General features: G+C 36.1%; 1 protein-coding gene across 4 annotated transcripts in view; it reads left to right on the forward strand.

The window, feature by feature from the left end:
- Positions 1-20,067, forward strand: part of XRCC4 (X-ray repair cross complementing 4) — a 211,176-nt gene that overhangs the window by 120,110 nt on the left and 70,999 nt on the right. For all 4 annotated transcript variants that reach the window (XM_053664416.1, XM_037142965.2, XM_053664414.1 and 1 more), the window contains exon 7: positions 18,464-18,611. In XM_053664416.1, coding sequence (XP_053520391.1) covers positions 18,464-18,611 — 148 coding nt within the window. The remainder of the gene's footprint in view (positions 1-18,463; positions 18,612-20,067) is intronic.

Consider the following 20,067-nt stretch of genomic DNA (forward strand, 5'->3'; position numbering starts at 1 on the left):
ACATTCTTTTATTTGCATATCAAAGACAAAGTCTAAATCAAGAGTGGAGTAAATGATAGCGGGATGTGGCAGATGAGGGCAAGCTCTTACAGTGTATCTTTTTGAGATAATAGGTAAAGTTGAAATGTTTTTGGAATTAAATGAGTATAACTACTTTAAAGATATTACTTCTGTAATTCCAAGCACTGTACTATTTCATAATGGTGAATGTAATAGAAAAATAAATATAATTTTTTTCATCATGCACTTGAAGTATTAGTAATTTCTTTGTTATGATAGATGACAATTTCCTATTTTACATGTTTGGCATTTTTTGGTTATACTGTGTACACTGGACCTTAGGAATTTTATGTTGTCTTCCTTTGAAGAGTGTTGAATTTAACAGTAAAAAAGTTACTTTACTGGCAGATAATCTTGGTCCTTTTTCTTGTTTTTCAAACTTAATTACAGTGGATCTAGAGCTTTTCGGGGTGTCACTCAATACTCATCATTTTCAGTGTGGCATTTTACTCCCCCGTTCAGAAGCTCTACATCTCCACACATACGCGACATCAGGAATTTCTCATCAGTAGCCGTTTTCTGGGGAGCCTTGCTATCCTGCTCTGTGCGTGTACATCTTATTATTTATTCATCCAACGACTCCTAGCGGGGCTCAACTTTTGTGTACTTACCTGTTTTCCGGGACTTTGCCCTGCAGATTCCAACTACTTCAATAGCTTCAAACTCTTAATTTCTGCTCCTTCAGTTCAGTGCAGTCATTGTGCTCTGCTTGGGCTCCATCTATGCCCTTGTTCGGAGGTCCAGAAAGTGCCACCAGTCAGACAGACAGACAGACAGACAGACAGATCCTGGACTCGCCTCTTGTATTTTCCTCATTTCAGGAAGCATAGTCCTACATCCACTGTTGTTCAGTGTTGAAAACCAATCATTGCTTCTTGAGAAATTGAAAACATCTGTAACATGTTTTGATAACGTTATATTCAGCTTTATAGAGGTTGATTTTGCTGAGGTCAGTCTTATATATGCATACTAATATTACTACTGTTTTGAAATTAAATGTGGCTATCTGTATATTAACAACATAGCAAAGATACATCACACAGGCTTGAAACATTCATGTAAAACACTTTGTGAAAACCCATCCCGAGAAGGAACAGCATGTTGAAATCACGTGAGTGGAGAAAGGTGTTCTGAAAATGAGTCTGTTTAAAAAAAGGCTGTTTTCTTAGCTTTTGATGTCCTTGGGTAACAAAGTCAACATTCTTCTGTATTTAATGAAAATAGGTTTGGAAATAGCAACAGGTGTTTTGGTAATAAAAAGTTATCCATGGCTTAAATCATTAGAGCGCCTTGTTTTCTTCATTATAATTGCTGAAACAAGAGCTTTTGAAATTAATCCGTTGCTCTGTAGACTTGAAGAAGGGAGTCTAGGAAGTGACCTGATTGATCTTTGAACTTACCAGGTTTAGTGTAACAACCTAGAAGTAGTAGATTTTCAAATAATGTATTGTTCAAAAACAAAAACAAAACATTTAGCTACTAGAAACCTAGGGATATAATTTTTATTGTCATGAAATAACATGTTAATAAATATGAAATAAATGAGAAGTTAGGTTACTTTTTGACTAATTTTATAAGATCCTTTTTAGGAGTGTTAAAATGGGCCAATTAATTTAAATTTTTAATCATAAAATGTTTATTTCATATCTGTATTTAAAAGGAGTAATTGTTTACCTAAATAACAAATACAAATAGAGTAAATAATTGTTTGAAAGATATTTTAAATAATTTATTTGATCAAAAAAGAAAATACAAATTAATTTTAGATAATTCAGTAAAAACTTTCTTCTTGATCTGTCTTCTCTTTCATTTCCTCTCTCTCCTCATTTCCCTCTTTACCCTTCCTATTTGTCTCTCTCCTTTTCTGCTATTTTTCTTGACTTTAAAATATTAATTTGGATAAAAATTGTTGTGTATTGTGATCTAATGAAAAAAAACCAGGGCCAGGTCTCCCAAAGTGGTGAGAGAGTCTGTCTGGGCAACTCAGGCAGAGAGTTTCCAGCTACTTCCCTGAGAGATAACGTTTGCATTTTGCCAATTTATCTGGGTAACTGCCTGTAAATCCGAATTTTCTATAGCGTTAGAATCGTGGCATCAGTGTGTACTCATAGCATTCTCTTGCCCAATCTCGATAGTTTATGACTGAATTGCTTAGTGTTCTTTATTTGTACTCTTCATAGTTCCCTAAATTCAGTATTTAAGTCAGTTCTTTGAGTGTCAGAATGGCCTTGATGTCTGTCTTGTTACACAGGTTATCAAGGTTTAGCTCTTGCCAAGGTCTTAAATCTTGCAGGAGTATGTTTTATGTTACTATTAGAAAAGTTTACAACTTACAATATGAAACCACTTTAAATAAGACAGAAATAGCCCTCGCTGATGTGGCTCAGTGGATTGAATGCCAGCCTGGAGCCACAGGTCACGGGTTCAATTCCTAGTCAGGCCACATGCCTAGGTTGTGGGCCAGGTGTCCAGCTGGGGGCGTGCAGGAGGCAACTGATCAATGTATCTCTCACACATTAGTTTCTCTCCCTCTCTTTCTCCCTTCTTTCTAAAAATAAGTAAATAAATTTTTTAAAAAAATAGATAAGACAGAAATATTTAAACTCTACAGAATTCTTCATTGTCACTTAAACTTTTTTTAAAAAAATTTACCAAGTATTAAGAAAGGGAAGTTAATTATATTACTATATATTTTCTACCCTATTGTTGTTCTTGGAGTATTTTCTCATTATAGGTAGAGATTGTGTCTATTAATATTTTTAAAGGGACATTTTATAAAATTTCAAAAAGGAATGGTATCTAAGGCATGGTTTTTGTGATACTGATATTTAAGCTAATCATCTGTATTGGTTTTCTTATAAAGGAAACTTTCACGGGTCTGTATTCTGGCTCTGGCACTTATTAACTCTGTGATCTTGGGTACTTTTCTTAATGTTCCTTGAGTGACAGTTCCTCATATGGAATATGAAAATAACATTATATATCCCATACAGTTGTTATGATTCAATGAGTTAATTTAAATGAAACACTTAGAATAATGTAGCTAGGTATTACTTTTTTAATTTGGAGTAACTGTTTTTATCCCTCTGCTGTGTCTCGAAAATCTGGCTATTATCAGTGTTCTGTGTGAGCAATCGTACATTCTGTATGATTGCTCACATCCTATATGATGTATTACATAACATTCATACAAAAAGGCAGTCTTATAGGATTGCCTTTCCTATAGAACTTTCAACAGTGCTGGGGTTATCACAGAATCACCTCCTCCTGAGATCTACTGCTTTAAGGATAGTTTTTAGGGGGAATGGTAAAAAATAAATAAATAAAAAGTACCACCAGCTAAACAAAGTATTGTTCATAGGTAATCTTTTATATTGATGCTCCCCCTGTATAGGAATTTCTCCAAGCAATGTCATTTTCAGAATACGTTGTAAAGAACACCATTTCCTCAATATTTTAATAGGACTTAATAGGGAAGTTATTCTTTAAATAAGTAAACTTAGAAAACACAGCTTTGTATGTTCAGACCTTCAGAATGTTAAAATAGAGTTGTTTTCCAATTCATTTATGGATTCTTTAATGCTGGACTCTTTTGTATGTTCTACACACACACATACACAAAGAATGAAATAAAAAGAAAATGAAAGAAACATAAAAGTCTTGGTAACTTGCAGACTTAAGACTATGTTGGTTCTAAGAAAGCTTCCCAGGGCAGGAATGGTAGCAGGGGAAGAGTGAAGTTTGGTAGGAAAGTACATTAAGTTTACTGAATAAAAAACATTGTCCTTTTCTCTCTATTAAGGCCAACCTGATTTGCCTACTTCTAAGTAATTAATTATTTGACTTTTATCAGTCATAATAAGTCAGGATGGAACTGGAAACATTTCCGTTTCTATGCCCAATTCTGCTGAATCTGTACTCATCCTCAAAATCATCCTTACACAATACTCTAAAATGCTTTTACTAAACTGTTAGTTAGCATCAGAGATGACATCCAAAAGAATGTAGGTATTCTTTTTATGTTTCCGTTGAATCAGTACCTGAAACAGAAAGGTAAGCAAGAATTTTGTGCTGATTTCACTCTAAGAAAATAATATTAGCTTGTACTCAAATGATTTATGAACTCATTAAATTTACCTCTTTTTTCCCTGAAATTTATATTGGTAAAATAAATCCAGTGACAATTATTCAGACACTGAAGTTCAACCACTTTTCACAGTCATTCACAGCAGTCACGTGACCTGCAGGAAAATTGTTATCTGCTGAATTCTTGAAGGTTCCTTTTTTTTCACCCCTGTGTTTCTGTATTTTCTCTGTCAACTTATTTGTCCAAGTTTCTACCTAGTTTTTCTTTTTTTTGCACTTTGGGCTTATTTAGGCATAGTACTTCTCATTTTTATTTAGAACATTTATAATTTTTTCCTTTCCAATTTATATATAATATATGAAGTCAGTCCAGAAGTTATCCAGCCATGTACTATGAAAAACAGAGACATTTACTGAAGAAGATGCAAGACACAAGAAACTTCGTACATAGGACAATGATGCCTCAGTCCCCTTCAAAGTAGGCACCTTGGGACTTCACACAGTTCTCCCAATTGCCATCAGCTGCCCCATTGTATTTATCTGAACCTCTTGGTGGTCTGAAATCTCTTCCCTTCCAAAGGTGATTTTAGTTTTGGAAAAAGCCAGAAGTTACAGGGTGCCAAATCTGGCTGTAGGGGGACTGAGTCACGTGGATGATTTGATGTTTTGCCAAAAAACTCTGCATAAGACATGATGCATGAGTAAATGCATTGTTGTGATGAAGCTGCCAATCACCAAATGCCCATAGCTGTGGCAGTTTTCATGCTATCGCATCCCTCAACCATTTGAAAAACATTGAGGTAATACTCCTTGTTAATTGTTTGTCCTGGAGGGGCATACTTGTGATGGACAACACCTCCCAATCAAAAAACACAGTTAACATGGTCTTGATCTCACTGCGACTTTGCCACACCTCCTTTGGGTGTGGAGAGCCAGGCGCTGTCCATTGGGACAACTGGGCCTGTGTTTCTTGATCATACTTATAGCTCTAGACCCATAATTCACCTCCAGTTACGGTCTTCTTGAAAAAAATCTATTTTATTGGTAACAGCTCAACAATATTTTGAGCACTTACAACATACCAGGCAACCTGATGGACCATTTTTCTAAATGTCAGTTTATTAGGGAATAATTATAAATATAAAAAATGTGGGGTTACATACAGCATTTACTTTACTGGGAATAAGTTTATTATATTGGTATTCTTATATTTTATTCATTTTATACAAAATTATAATGCTTAAAAATCACTAGCCCTTCATAGTAACAGCTTGTCCATTTTAATTTGTGATTAAACATTATGGTAAGTGCATCTGTGCAAAAGCTTATTTTATGAATTTCTCGGAGAGTAAGATGTCTAACTCTGTGAGTTGTACTGTGCTATCATGTCCCCACTTCCCATTTCATGATTAAAATATCTTTAGGAATTGACATTTAGGCTTCATAGTCACTTATCAATTGTAGTGTATTGGCAAACCTTATTTAACTATATTTTCTAGGCAAACGTAGATTTTTATAAAGAGAGAAGAAAATCACATTTTTAAATAGTTCTGCTGATTACCTGCGCTTCCACTTAACAAGTGTGTGTCCACAAATATTTATCAAGACTGACAAGAGTTAATACCAATGGAAAAAACTTATGAGTAAGTCTGAGTAACTTTAAGAATTGGGTCTACTGATAAAAAATAAGTACCATTTAGGTGACTAAGCAAACAAGATGAAAGGAAACAATGAAAAATTCACTGGGAACCAAAGAGAAATCTGACTCAGGAAGCATCAGAGGAACTGATACCTTTCCCACAGAAGGTGAGGATGATTACATTGAACTGGAAGAAGGAGCAAGTTGAATCTTTCTATATTGCTGATGTGTTTAGATTATTGAAAACCTTGGCCAGTTTTCTTTAGAATGCAATTTTCCTGTGAAGCTATATATTATGGTATTTACTAAATATTTATGCATATATATATGTATATATACACTATATACTATATATTACTGTATTTAATGGGTAGTTTAAGGAATTTCCAAGGGTAGTTTTGATTATGATTGTTTGCCGTATGCACTGACTTTACCATAAAATTCAACCCCCCTATATCTGGTATTCCCGGGGACAACCCGAAACAGACTTTCTCTACTTCATTTTCCATATTCTGTGACCATAACCAGTCTCTAAACCGCAGTGATATGTGTTAGAGTGGGTACTGAAAAGGGAGTCCAGAGAAGGAACATCTAAACAGACTTCTGAGCTTTCCTTGCAGCCTGCGATCTTTACTAAGCTGTCCAGGAGGGTGAAGTTAGCAAAGGTGAGTGCTGGGTGGTGGAACACTGTTTCTGGAAAAATATCTCATGTGCTAAATCCAAGAGAGAGAGAAAGGATGGTACATCAGACAAAGTTCAGTGAGGCTATAAATAAGGAATCAAGAAAAGAAACAGATGTTAAAGTGCATTAGGGAACTTTATGTCTGTCTTCAAGGCAGTGAAAAAGGACAAGACTTGATCAGGTTTGCAGTTTTAGAAAAATTCCCTTAGGCATTTTGTAGGGAATGAATGAATTGTAACTGCACTGGCCATTTTTTAACTATAACAGTAATCTAGGCAAGAGTTTATGAAAGTACTGACTGCAGAGAGTTATCAGACAGGTTTAAGAACTTTTGGGAGGTGCTGTTGGATGTGAACAGTAGAGTTTTGGAAGGCATCAGAAATGATTTCTGCTTAACGTGTGGAAAGTTGTGGGGTTTGTGGTCTTAGGAAGGTCTGTGCTGAGGCTGCAGGTTACTAAGACGGCATATTGCTAACAGTGATTACACTGCATGACAAACAACTTCAAACATGTAAGAGCCGATATTAGGAGTATGCATTCGTAATAAAATGTAATTAATTTCCCAAATGTTACTCTTTGTCACTTCAGTGCTTAAAATAATTTTGCTCTTATTTGTCTAATTTTCAGTATTATGACAAAAGGATACCCAAAATATTTGTTTTGAAAATAAAAACTTTATAAGGTTTTTATTAAAAAATTTAAAAAGCACAAACTGTATGAAACAAAGTAATAAAAAGAAACGCATGTGGATTTTTGGAAATGAAATTTCTGAAGAAAAACTTTCTCATTTGGGCAAGACATTTAACTCAATAGTAACCTAAAATTGCTTCACAATGGCCTGAAAGTGCATTTAGTTTTTCTTAGCAAATTCAGATAGTGTAATCATTTTGCAAAGCACAATAACTAATTCTAGAACTAGGCATTTTTATACCAGTAGTAACTATCCGGTCTCACTTCTCTACACCCAATTTTGTAGACTGAAAGAAAAACCTTCACAGAAGCCTTATGTGACGTGCCTGTACTCATCGGACAGTGATTAAGAGAGTCAGGTGGAGAATACTTCTGTAGTATTAACTCAGTGTAAACATTATTCTAGCTTTTTTGGCCATTTGGCAGAGAATTTGTTTTAATCCTTCTTAGTAAAAGTATTGCCTTCATGGTCTTGGGTTTGAGAGCTAATGAGACAATGTGTCTAGCACTGTAGACTAGGAAATGTCCTTTTGGAAAATCATTCCACGGTTTTCAAGGAAAGCCTCTGAGATTTAGCCTCCTTTTTGCCTCTTTGTAGAACCACTACAAACTGGCTAAATCACATCATGAAGGCATTAACCTCATTGTAGAGAAGTATAAAGAAGTCAAAGAGAGGGCTTTCTGTTAATGTATCAAAATTATTCCAATGTTTTCTAAGATTAAGAAAATGCTGCAAAAACGAAGTTGAGAGTCTATCTTGTCAAATAAACTCAGTGAAGTCCTTCTTTCTATCCTATCCCTAATATTTTTCAAAGAGAGGATTTGTGGCCAACATTAACTATTCCTATCTATGCAGTCCACCATACAGTTATTTAGCACTTCACTTCTGTCCTATTGTGACTTTGACTTGCTACTTAAACTCGTGATCTTATCTGAGTCATAACCAGTTAACCTAGAGTTAATGCAGATAATATGCTGGTAGTACATCATTAAAAAAAAAACAAACTGAAAGATCCCCTGTATTGCTTCTTTCAAAAAGTTTTATATTTTATTTATTTTTATCCCATTTTAAATTTATATGAGTTCAGTGAAATCCCAAGCTCTGTAAAAGACCCAGGTTTTATTACAAGTTGAGCAACACAGAAAGGATGAAAATTTCAAAAACCTTTAAATCCTTATAAAATAAAACACTAAAAAGCGTCTTGAGCTGAGAGAAGACCATACCTGTGACTCATGTACAATAGTAAAAAGTTTGATGTCGGCTCCAAACGTTTTACAACATAGGTCGCAGGCGCAGGCCCTTGTATAAAACTGGTGAAAAATTGTGGTTTTGTTTTCTGAAAACCTATTAACCATTAAATCTGTTTCCAATGTTTGTTGTTTTTAACTACAAAAATGATGTGTTAGAGGTTAATTTTTCTCTTTCATAAACTGCTTTTCCCCGCTAATATTTTTCTTTTAATGCTAATTGAACTGGCAGCAGCAGGCACAGCTACCCAATAGTGCTGTATTTTGTATAGGTTCAAAATAATTTTTAAGGAGTTATTATTAAGTCAATTAGTATTTAAGAATTTATATCAGTCTATCAGCTAACACTGGTTGAGGAAATACTAGGTGCCAGAGATTGTGCTAGTGTCTTATACTGACAGTGCATAGAACAAAGTCAGCCCCTGCCTTCATGGAGCTTATAAATATTACATAAATTATCACAAGTGTGGTGAAATCTGCTGAGGATTTTGTGGGGCCACATAAAGGACTTTGCAAAAAGGTGATTGTATAGTTTCAATTTAGGGATGCATATATTCTTTCAAATTAAATAGTGTTTTGAGGAACTCAGTCTTGTCAGTCTGCTCAGAGAGAGCTGACCTTTTAATTTTCTCTTTTGGGAAATCTACTTCAGAGCCATTTGATACTGATGACTTTACTTTCAAAAGAAATAGCAACACAATGGGAAAAAACAATGTAAGAAATCAAGTTATAGTTTGTGTTTGATAATGGAAAAGAAAAACCGACGCATCACAGATTAATTTGAAAAAGTAGTGAGAGATTAGAAAGCTTTGTGTACCTTAGAACTTCCAAATTAGTCCCTTTATAATTGCTTGTGTGACTTATGTCTTTCTTGCAAATAGTGTGTGCTTCTGCCCTGCTGAGTTGTAAGCTGGTTGAATACACAGTGGCGGTGTTTTCTGGCTGGTGCCTGACACATAGAACACTCTCAATGAACACTTGTTGAACAAGTGAAGGAATGACAGGATCCCTAAGTTAATGGAGTTTATTTGGTACTAAATTTTTTAATTAAAAAATCAGATTGCTTTATAGGTCTAGAACAATACTTAATATAGTCAACTTAATTTTTTTAATGCCGTGCCTCTGGGATCTGTACTTTATCTTTAGTGGCCCACCCTGCTTCTCACACTGAGAGTATTGGGTTTCCAAAGATGACCTCTTAGGTAACCCCGTTGTCAGTAGGTATTTGTCATTAAGTCTGACTTCCAGCTGTGCTGGCTGAAAGAGGAGCCTGACTTTTGCAGAAATGCACATACAGGGACACACACACACACACACACACACACACACACACACACACACCCCTTTTAATTGTTTAGTGCAGTGTTAATTATTGGTTTATTTGGTGATTGCTGATTAGTAGGTTAGACTGTTGACCTTCTGTGTAATGTGGTCATCAGTTATTCAGATTAGATTGTGAAAACCGGGTGGCAACTGATTACAGATTTGAAAATGGGTTATGTGACGAATGGTGAGGGAAAATAATGTTTGCTTGTTTGGTCAGATTAGAAATTTACTGCCCTAAGATAGGTCACTTTCAGACCCTGCTATTGAACTGTGTTGTTATCAACCTTATCTCAGCTTCTCTTTTGGCTTATCCTTATCCTGGTCAGTGAGACAGACTGCAGAGAGGCAGGATAACCCGAGTCCTTGGTTGATCCTTTTTCCCTAGTGAAAGAAGGAGTATGTTTTATGAAGTTTCAGGTTTACTTAGAGTAGTATTTTAAAGTTTGGGTTTTTGTTTTTCCCCTCAATATTTTATATATTTTGAAATAAAACAAAATCACTTACTGGTGTAAACAATCAATATTTGTGAAGTGAATAAGTGAATAAAATGGCAAAATATAGTCATAAAAAATTTGTTACCTTATATTCATAACATATGATAGTTCTGGGAGAGTTGGTTTATTTTGAATTTGAAAACCATGAATTCATCTTAATTTTTTATTATTTTATTTTTATGTCTCTAAGAAGCTATAGAAGGTAGCTTAAAAGACCTTCAAATTCATCTGTATGAACCTCAATTTAATTTTTGTAAGGGGACACACATACTGATAATAATACTTTAATGCTGATATCAAATATTTCTTACATTATGATTTATAACTTTTTTTGGTCATAACTGGAAATGGATTTTATTTTTATTTAAAAAATATATATTTTATTGATTATGCCATTACAGTTGTTCTATTTCCCTCCACCCTGCACACCCCCTTCCCCACCATTCTCCCCCTTTAGTTTATGTCCACGTGTCTCAAGTTCTTTAGGTTCTATATTTCCCCTACTATTCTTGCCCTCCCCCCTATCTATTTTCTACCTACTGTCTATGCTACTTATTTTCTGTACCTTCTCCCCCCTTCTCCTTCTCCCACTCCTCTGTTGCTAACCCTCCATGTGATCTTCATTTCTATGGTTCTACTCCTGATCTAGCTGTCCTCTTAGTTTGCTTTTGTTTTAGGTGTAAGTACTTAATAACTGTGAGTTTGCTGTCCTGTCACTGTTCATCTTTTTTATCTTCTTTTTCTTAGGTAAGTCCCTTTAACATTTCATATAATAAGGGCTTGGTGATGGTGAACTCCTTGAACTTGACCTTATCTGAGAAGCACTTTATCTGCCCTTTCATTCTAAATGAAAGCTTTGCTGGATAGATCAATCTTGGATGTAGGTCTTTGGATTTCATGACTTGGAATACTTCTTTCCAGCCCCTTCTTGCCTGTAAGGTCTCTTCTGAGAAATCTGCTGACAGTCTGATGGGAACTCCTTTGTAGGTGACTGTCCCCTTATCTTTCACTGCTTCTAGGATTCTCTCCTTCATTTGAATCTTGGCTAATGTAATGATGATGTGCCTTGATGTGTTCCTTCTTGGGTCCAACTTCTTTGGGACTCTCTGAGCTTCCTGGATTTCCTGGAAGTCTATTTCCTTTGCCAGATTGGGGAAGTTGTCCTTTATTATTTGTTCAAATAAGTTTTCTACTGGTGGCTGTTCCTCTTCCCCTTCTGGTACTCCTATAATTCAGATGTTGGAACGTTTAAAGATGTCCTGTGGGTTCCTAAGCCTTTCCTCATTTTTTTGAATTCTTGCTTCTTCATATTTTTCTGTTTGGTCATTTTTTTCCTTTTTCTGGTCCACTCCTTTGATTTGAGTCCCAGTTTCCTTTCCATTACTATTGGTTTCCTGTGTATTTCCATTCATTTCAATTAGTTTAGCCTTCATATGTTCCTCTAATTTATGACTAAAATCCACCAGTTCTGTGAGCATCCTGATCACCACTGTTATGAACTGTGCATCTGAAAGTTTGGCTATTTCTTTATCACTTGGATTTATTGACTCTGGGGCTCTGAGTTGTTCTTGAGCCATATTTTGATCTGTTTGTGCCTGTTACATATGAGGAGCAGAGCCTTAAATGTTCACCAGGGTGGGGCCACCCAGGTTTGCTGGTTTGTGATGCTGTGTGTGGGGGCAGGGTCATAGAGGGACAGTGGCGGTTCCCTCTGCCGCTTCCCGCCACTGGGGCCTGCACAGTCTGTCTCACTGCTCGCTCCTTCACCGGTTTATCTGCGTGCGAATGTGTGACCTTGGTCAGCCCTCAGTGCGTCCACCCGCCACTCCAGACCTGGGATCCACCCACAGCTGCCTGCGCGCCTGGGTCGGGTCTGGTGGATCTTTCCTGCCCGACCCCGCTCTGCTGCTGGCTCTGCCCCTCTTACCAGTTTGGCTGAAGGGTTCGTTGTTGTCAGACTTCGGTGTAGTTCAATTTTCTGTGGTTTGGCTGCGTTTTTGTTGCTAAAACTTTGTTGTTTTTAAACTTGGTTGTCTGAGAAGGCACAGTGCTTACCTACACCTCCATCTTGGCGGAAGTCTCCTATAATTTATAACTTTTAATCCGGTGAGAAATCTTGGTTAACATATATTTCTCAGCTGAGGAACTTAAAAAGATCTATAATATGTTCAATGTCAATGGCAGAATTAGAGACCCAGACCCAGTTCTTATGATTTGATATTTTCATGCATCTCATCTGCAAGTCAATAGGTAATTAAGTTTTTATTTAAAAATAAGATACACATTTGAAAATAAGAGTTGAAGTGTTTATATTTTTCATGTGTAATACTATTGGGTATTATGATTGGGAGATAGCAGAGTATAAAGAATGCCTTCTAGCTGTACAGTGTTTATAATCTGTAGAAGCTATACATAAAATGAATAACAATACAAGATGTTATGTATAAAATGAGTGGTCCAAACTGTACATCCCATAAAGAAAGGAGAGATTGCTGCGGATCAGAACCACCTGGGATGACTGGCGTGACCGAAATGGCTGTGCTAGAAGGGAGCACACAGTCTAGCCAGCAGAGGGTTGGAAGACATTCAAGACAGAGAAAGTGGGAGCAGAAAGGAAGATGTAGAGCCCTGGAGCCCTTGGAATGACTTACACACTATGGTAGGGAATTTGTAGGAGTTGGGGTCAGAGAGGCAAGTGAGGGTCACATTGTAGAGGGATTTGAATGCAGAGCTAAGCTCTTAGGACTTTATAGATCATGGGAACCACTGAAAGTTTTTTGTTTGGATACAATCTATTGCAAACAGCACACATTTATTTCTTCATAGCCAAGTGACCTAAAGATCAGAGACCATTTTATTCAATGATCTTCTTAGAGTAGCCATTGCCACAAAGAACATGCCTCAAGGCATTAATTTTTTGTTTTGTGCAGAGGCTGTAAGTAGGTATGTGTGTTGGGGTGGGGGTGGAATGAAATGTGGTGATCTCAGAGCTTCATAGAATCTGTATATGAAGATAACGTATGGTATGAAGAGAGAAAATAACCCTAGACAGAAGATAATAATGAGGCCCCAATAAAAACAACTTATAAACCTGAAAAATGGCTTTGAATACTAAGCCATTTTGAGTACTAATCCTCAAATACTAAGATTTGAGGATTTAATGGTCAGGCACTTGAGTTTACCAGGTAGTTCAGCTCATGGGATTTATGCAGATTGCCAGCAGTCAGTGGACAGTGTGATTCCCTTTGCACACTGAGAGTGTCCAGGAAGCCAGCCCTCCACCCAGCATGTCTGAACAGCTGCCAGGCTCCTGCAGGTCTGTCACATGAGAAGAGGGGTGACTCTCTGTGAAGCCACCGTTCACAATAACAAGGCTTCTGTAAAGATTCTCCATTCTCTAGATTCAGTGAACCTAATGAGAACTTGAAAATCATGCCACAGCTCTGCCAGTAAGTGTTTCAGCTGTAGAAAATTAATTGGCCGTCATTTCTTTTCTCTTTGTTTTGTTTTTTAAAAAATTCCTGGGAATGGTGCAAGGCACACTGTCATCATAGAGGCTGATGAATATTAAAAACGGAGAATTCTGAAGGTGGAAGAGCAGGGAAAAATTCCCCAGTCAATATCGTCTATACACTTCTGCCTGGATATGAAAACTTCCAGGTTATGTGGCGTATCTCTGTCTCCTTTTTCCTTCCTTTCCTTCCCTGCTGCCCATCCTTATCCAGTCATTTCCTGTGTGAACACTGCTCTAACCAGGCTGCACACCTTCTCATTCCCTTTCAACATTTTCTGTTCTTTTCCAATTCTAGTCAAGCTCCTCTTCATATCTCAAATGAGTATGTATAACAAGTAAACTTAATGTGAATTTATCTTCTTTCTTTAAAAGTGAATGCAAGACTTGAAAGCAAAAGCTTTCATTTTTGCCATTAAAAACATCTAAGGTTCTGAATAACATAGATATTTCAAAATCCCATATTTGACTTCCTGTAGTTATAGATCAGATCCCTCCTGTTGTATGAAAAACAGCTTTGCTTGTTTGTAGACTCAGAATCACTATTGTAGGGATTCAATCTCAGAACAGATGTAAAGCATCAAGTGTCAAGACCAAGTGGACTGAGAGCACCAAACATTAGCACAAGTGGAGGACAGAGGCAGGATCAGTTCAAGTTTGAGGACTGCTTGACATGAGCAATTTAATACTTAGGTACCACGTTCAGTACAGCACCTCTTCTTCCTGGTTTCTGGCATTGCAAGTGTGGAGAGGAAAGGACAAGATGGAACATTTTTTTTTAAATTGAAGACTATATAAATGTTATAAAAACTTTATTTTAAATGAATATATAAAGAGAATGTGTGATAAACTGAAGGGAGAGCCATTTCCCATGCTGCAAAACAAAAACCAAAAAGATATATGTTCAGTTTCAACAGTAATTATCTTGTCGGCCAAGCCCCCTTTCCTCACAACTTGAGAGGGAAAGCTTTGTCAGAACAGGGAAAAAATGGTGCAGTGAACTGACCTGAAACACGTGGTTACACGCAACTTTTGGTTCTTTGTGGTAAGTAATGGTAGAGACCAAGAAATTTGAAGTGTGGGCATAATGATAATAGATTATCAGTTGTTTTCCCACACATACAGATAAATATCAACTAAATGCTTGCTAGCAAGTAAGCACAACATAATTCATGAACCTGCCCTTTAAGTTTAAAGAAATTCCAGTTTCCTATCCTTCTAGGTGTCACAGTCATTTGCTCATATAAAATGTTTACTTTGGGCAAATATAAAGATTCTTGAGGCAAGAATGATGGTTCTTCCTGGTGTTAGGCAACCACAGTTGTCCAGAGTTCACAACTAGACACAGAACCACATTAAGATTTAGCACAGGGCATCATCTTCAAGGGTAAGCAGATCTCAGTGGGTTCTCACACCCTGTTCATAAAATGGTAGAGGTGACCTCTAAAATATTTTAACCAATCAGTGTATCTAGAATGCCTTTACTTTCACTCTTGAGAGCCCAAGAGCAGTATTCATCACACTTGTTTTCCTGCTTGTCACCAAGAGATACACACATTTTTGTCATTCAGTATACTGATTAATAAATCATCAGGTACTGATTGAGACAGATTGCAAACGTACCTCCAAGAGTATGGAAGGTACTGTTATTAAATAAAATTCGAACAAACTGCTTTCGGTCTGTGCATTCTGGAGTAGATGTTAGCAACACTTGGATTGTAACTCACCCTGACTGGCTGCACATTTAAACACATTGTATTTTAAAGTAAATTGTAGAATTTATAGCAAAAAATATAACCATATCAGATATAAAACATCCTTTTGGGTGCCAATGTGTAAACCATTATTTAGTTTTGAAGTGAGTGGCAGAGTTTTGGGTGATTTTATTTATTTTTAATTTTATTATATATTTTATTTAAACTTGTTTCTTCCCTCCTAGATGTCCAGCATGTCATTAAGTACAACCTTTCTCCATTTTTCAATTCCATCTACAGTTGAATGCCCTCTAACTCCAAAGACAGTTTTGCTAATTTTGTCATAGACAACCCTGCACTTTGTTGATTTCTTACACATCCTAGGTGAGAGCAGACTGGGTAAGAAATCAGTGAACCAGAATTTTCTTCCTTAATCACTTCCTAGCTTAATAAAAAATAGGAAAATCATTCAGCTTGAATGTGTTTAGAGAAATACTGATTTTTTAAAAATTTACCCTTCTCCTAATACATTTTTAGGGGTTAAAATAAAAATAATGCACAAAAATATAATGGAACTTATGTTTCTTAATAACTTAAACAGCTTTGGAAAGTAAAATATGCTTTGAAGGGCATGCAATTAATATTTGATCAAAGACTAATTTACCCAACCAGGAAGAAACACTCTTTAATTGTCACATGACAAAATACAGCAAACAAAGTCTGTATGATTTGGTCAAGTTACTTAACCATCTTGGTTTCCTAATAAGTAAAGGTAGTAATAATAAATACTTCACAAAGTTAAAGATTAATAAGGTAATATATATATAAAACCCATAGCAAAGCACCCAGCATATATGTTCTTTAAAATGATGTTTAAAAAATCCAAAGACGAAGAGTTTCAGGAGCATGGTCAACAGCATCTAATGACCTCAGGTCACCCAGAGAAGCATGGACTGAGCAGGGAGAACTCAAAGTACAGTGTTTCCTTCTAGAATGTGATAAATGTGTGCTCGAAAAACTACTCCTTCTGCTGAATTGTACAATAAAAATAATAAAGGTCATGGAGGAAAAAGGTTAAGATTTGTGCAGACCACACAAAGTTCATTTAGCTTTAGGTTGCTTTGAGTTCTCATTACAATCCTAATAGAAATATTAACTTCACTCTTTAGCAACATTTGTGCCCAGCGTCACACCTCCTCTCCAATGGAGATAGAAGTTAATGAATGCATTTGATTCCAGTAGTTTCATGTAAATTAAATATTGGATTCAAGATACAGGGAGAAATGTCTCCACAGCTTGCTCAGCTGTAATTGCAGCTTTAACAGAGAGCTGAACTTTTGAAAAATGTAGTGTTACTGGCTTTACTGGACCAGCTTCTACTCACGCTAAAAAATGTACAAGATTTTTAGCAACTGATCTTCATTTTTTTTAGCCTTTATACATTGCCAAGTCTTTCTCTTTACTTGGGATGAAAGCTTGACTCTGATTACTTTAAAACATTAGCATTCTAGAGGAAAAAATCATGAGCTAGCAGGACATCCAAAGTCCAAATTATATTGATATTGTTTATTATTTACCAATAGCAAAGGATCTCTTTTCTTTTATAGAAATATGTATTATAACAGATTACACTGTGTATTACATGAAAGAATTCTAAACTTACCCTCAAGTTCTCTGTAACTAATTTGCTTATAAGAGAATAAAGTGATGTAAATCAAATATGTTTCCATTATTGCTTCTGTTTCATGTACATCAAACACTTTTAGAAGCAATTTAATGGTTTACTACATTGTGGACATCTGTTAGTATTTTTGTTTTTAATTTTTATTTATTGATTTTAAACAGAGATAGCAAGGGAAAGAGAGAAAAAAAGTAGATTTGTTGTTCCACTTATTCATTCATTGGTTGATTCTTACAAGTTCCCAACCAGGGATCAAACTTGCAATCTTGGCTTATCAGGACGATGCTCTAACCAAGTTACTTGGCCAGGGCTTATTAGTATTTTCTTACATTTTTCTTGTACTCAGTCCTCATTGTTAGTTGAAAAGTCTGTGTACCTATCTCTAGATCACTATGAGAAATTTCCATTTGTGCTAAAAATTGTTGTTTAGTATCAATTTGATTTCTGTTTTTCCTATAGTATTATTTTCCCATCCAAATGCCTTTTAGAGGTGTCTCTGAGGCACTTCTGTGTAGCTCTAGCACCAAGAAATCAAAATGCCTATAAAGCAGCATTTGGGAAGATTGTTGCTCAAGATAGGCAAAGGCCATTTTGGTCAAATTATTCCATGAATATAATGTACTTTATGTTTTATATGAATATTAAAGTATTGCACACTTACTGGCTTACTTCAAATCTGCATGACCTTTAAAAAAACTTCTTTTACTTTAATTTTTTATTATTATTGTATATTTACAGTTGTCCCACCTTTTTCCCTGTTGCTCTCCCCTGAACCCCTCACAGTCAATTCCCACCCCATTGTCCATGCCCCTGAGTCCTCTATTCATGTTCCTTGACTTGAACCTTTCCCTTCTTTCCCCCATTTTTTCCCTCCGCCCCTCTGGTCACTGTCAGTTTGTTCTTTATTTCCCTGTCTCTGGTTCTATTTTGCCTGCTTGTTTATTTTGTTGATTAGGTTCCACTTACAGGTGAGATCATATGGTATTTGTCTTTCACCACCTGACTTACTTCACTTAACATAATGCTCTCCAGTTCCATCCATGCTGTTACCAAGTGTCAGAGCTCCTTCTTTCTGCTGTGTAGAATTCCATTGTGTAAATGCGCCACAGTTTTTTGATCCACTCATTTACTGATGGGCACTTAGGTTGTTTCCAGGACTGGACTATTGTAAACAACACTGCTGTGAACATTGGGGTGCATAGGCTCTTTTGAATTGGTGTTGCCAGATTCTTCATTTTGTTGAGTTTAATTGTGTCACTTTATGTCAGGGCTAAAGCCACAAGTTAATACTTTATTCACAAATTATAATGCATAATTTTGGTGGATCACATTTTTATATCATTTTATTTTAGCTACTTCAAGAAGAGACGACTCCATTTTTTCAAGTCCTGACGTCACTGACATTGCACCAAGTAGGAAGAGAAGGCAGCGAACGCAGAACAATCTTGGGTCGGAGCCTAAAGTGGCCGTTCAGGAACATCAGCTTCAAGAAAAGGAAAAGTGAGTCATCTCATTATTTGGCAAGTAGTGAATTTACATTAAAATATATAATCTTAAAAATTATATTTCTATTTCTGAATTTAAGGCTATTTTTAAAGAGCAAGAATTATGATTTTGGATATTGTATAATATTTAAATCCACATATTTTCCCTGGTATTCAATTAATTCCTATTAATATTTAAAACAGGAATGCCAAAAATAGAAGCAAATTTTTTTCTTGTGGTTTTCATAGATTAATTAGAAATGACATATAAGATAATAAAAATATTAGAATGTAGTTTTTGTTCAATAAGGTGTTTCAATCTAATTTACTGCTTGGAAGAAACCTGTATAGTATTCAAGTTAACCACTCGATTTGGTTATGCTCAGAATTTTTTCATGTGAAATGTTTTCTTCTAGTCATCCATTTATTTTTATTTAATTTTAGACTTATATACTTTATTTTTATAATTTACTCTTCAGTTCTGCATACCCTCCCTTTGATCTGCATCCCAATGTAGTTGTAATGAATTGAGAAGCTGGATTAATAAACAAAGGAATATGATCAGTTGAATAAAAACAAATGGGTAAATCATTTGTATGTTTGGGTATGTGTTATGTATGCCTGAGAATTTATTTCTTTTTCTTTAAACTTTTCATTGATTTGGCAAATAGTTATTGAACAATAGTCACACGACAGATGATATTACAGGCCAGTGGTTTTCCCAGTGTGGAACGAGGACCCTGGGTGTTTCCCGGGCATCTGCGGTGACCCACAAGGTAGCCGTTCCCCAGCCGCATGCCTGGGCGAGCCAGACTTTCTTCATATACTTCAGTGAGAGTGACATGTCCAATGTCACTGAATGCAGAGGCTAGTGAGAATCCAGTGATTTTGACTCAAGCCAGCCATCAGACAGATTTGGAAAAGCGTAAAACATGCCCTTGCAAGATTTTTTCTGTGAGAAATACAATGATTTTTTTTTTAATAAAGAGTACATTCTCTGTGTTACCATATACTGGATTTATTTTTCATTTTTAAATGAATTAATAAAGATTTTTAAATTGTTTTAGTTTTATTTTGTCTATGACAGATATAGTCTATATAAACAAAAGTTCTCGGATTCCTCAAAACTTGTCACAGTGCACAGGAGCCCAGAGAGCAGGAAGTTTTCGAATTCTGGTGGAGACAATGCCCGTGCTAAGACGCACAGGCAGTCCAGGCCTTCAGGAGACTGCCAGCCTGATAGGAGGGAGTTGTCCAGTTGGTTGCATAAAATCAAGAACTTTCCAGTTAATTCTGCAATTGTTTTGTTTGTCTATTTCTCATTGGGTTTTATTCTCTCCACAACTGGCCTGATCTACTAGCACTTGAAAATGCCGTCTGTATACTAAGGGGCTTGCTTATGTCTCCAGACAATACATGTGAGAACCCAGTGTGATGAGCTGCTCTTGCTGGTTTATGTTTATTATGTAAAT

This window comes from Artibeus jamaicensis, unplaced genomic scaffold (assembly GCF_021234435.1).
Source record: "Artibeus jamaicensis isolate MK-2021 breed Jamaican fruit bat unplaced genomic scaffold, CSHL_Jam_final contig_373, whole genome shotgun sequence".
Taxonomy (NCBI): domain Eukaryota; kingdom Metazoa; phylum Chordata; class Mammalia; order Chiroptera; family Phyllostomidae; genus Artibeus; species Artibeus jamaicensis.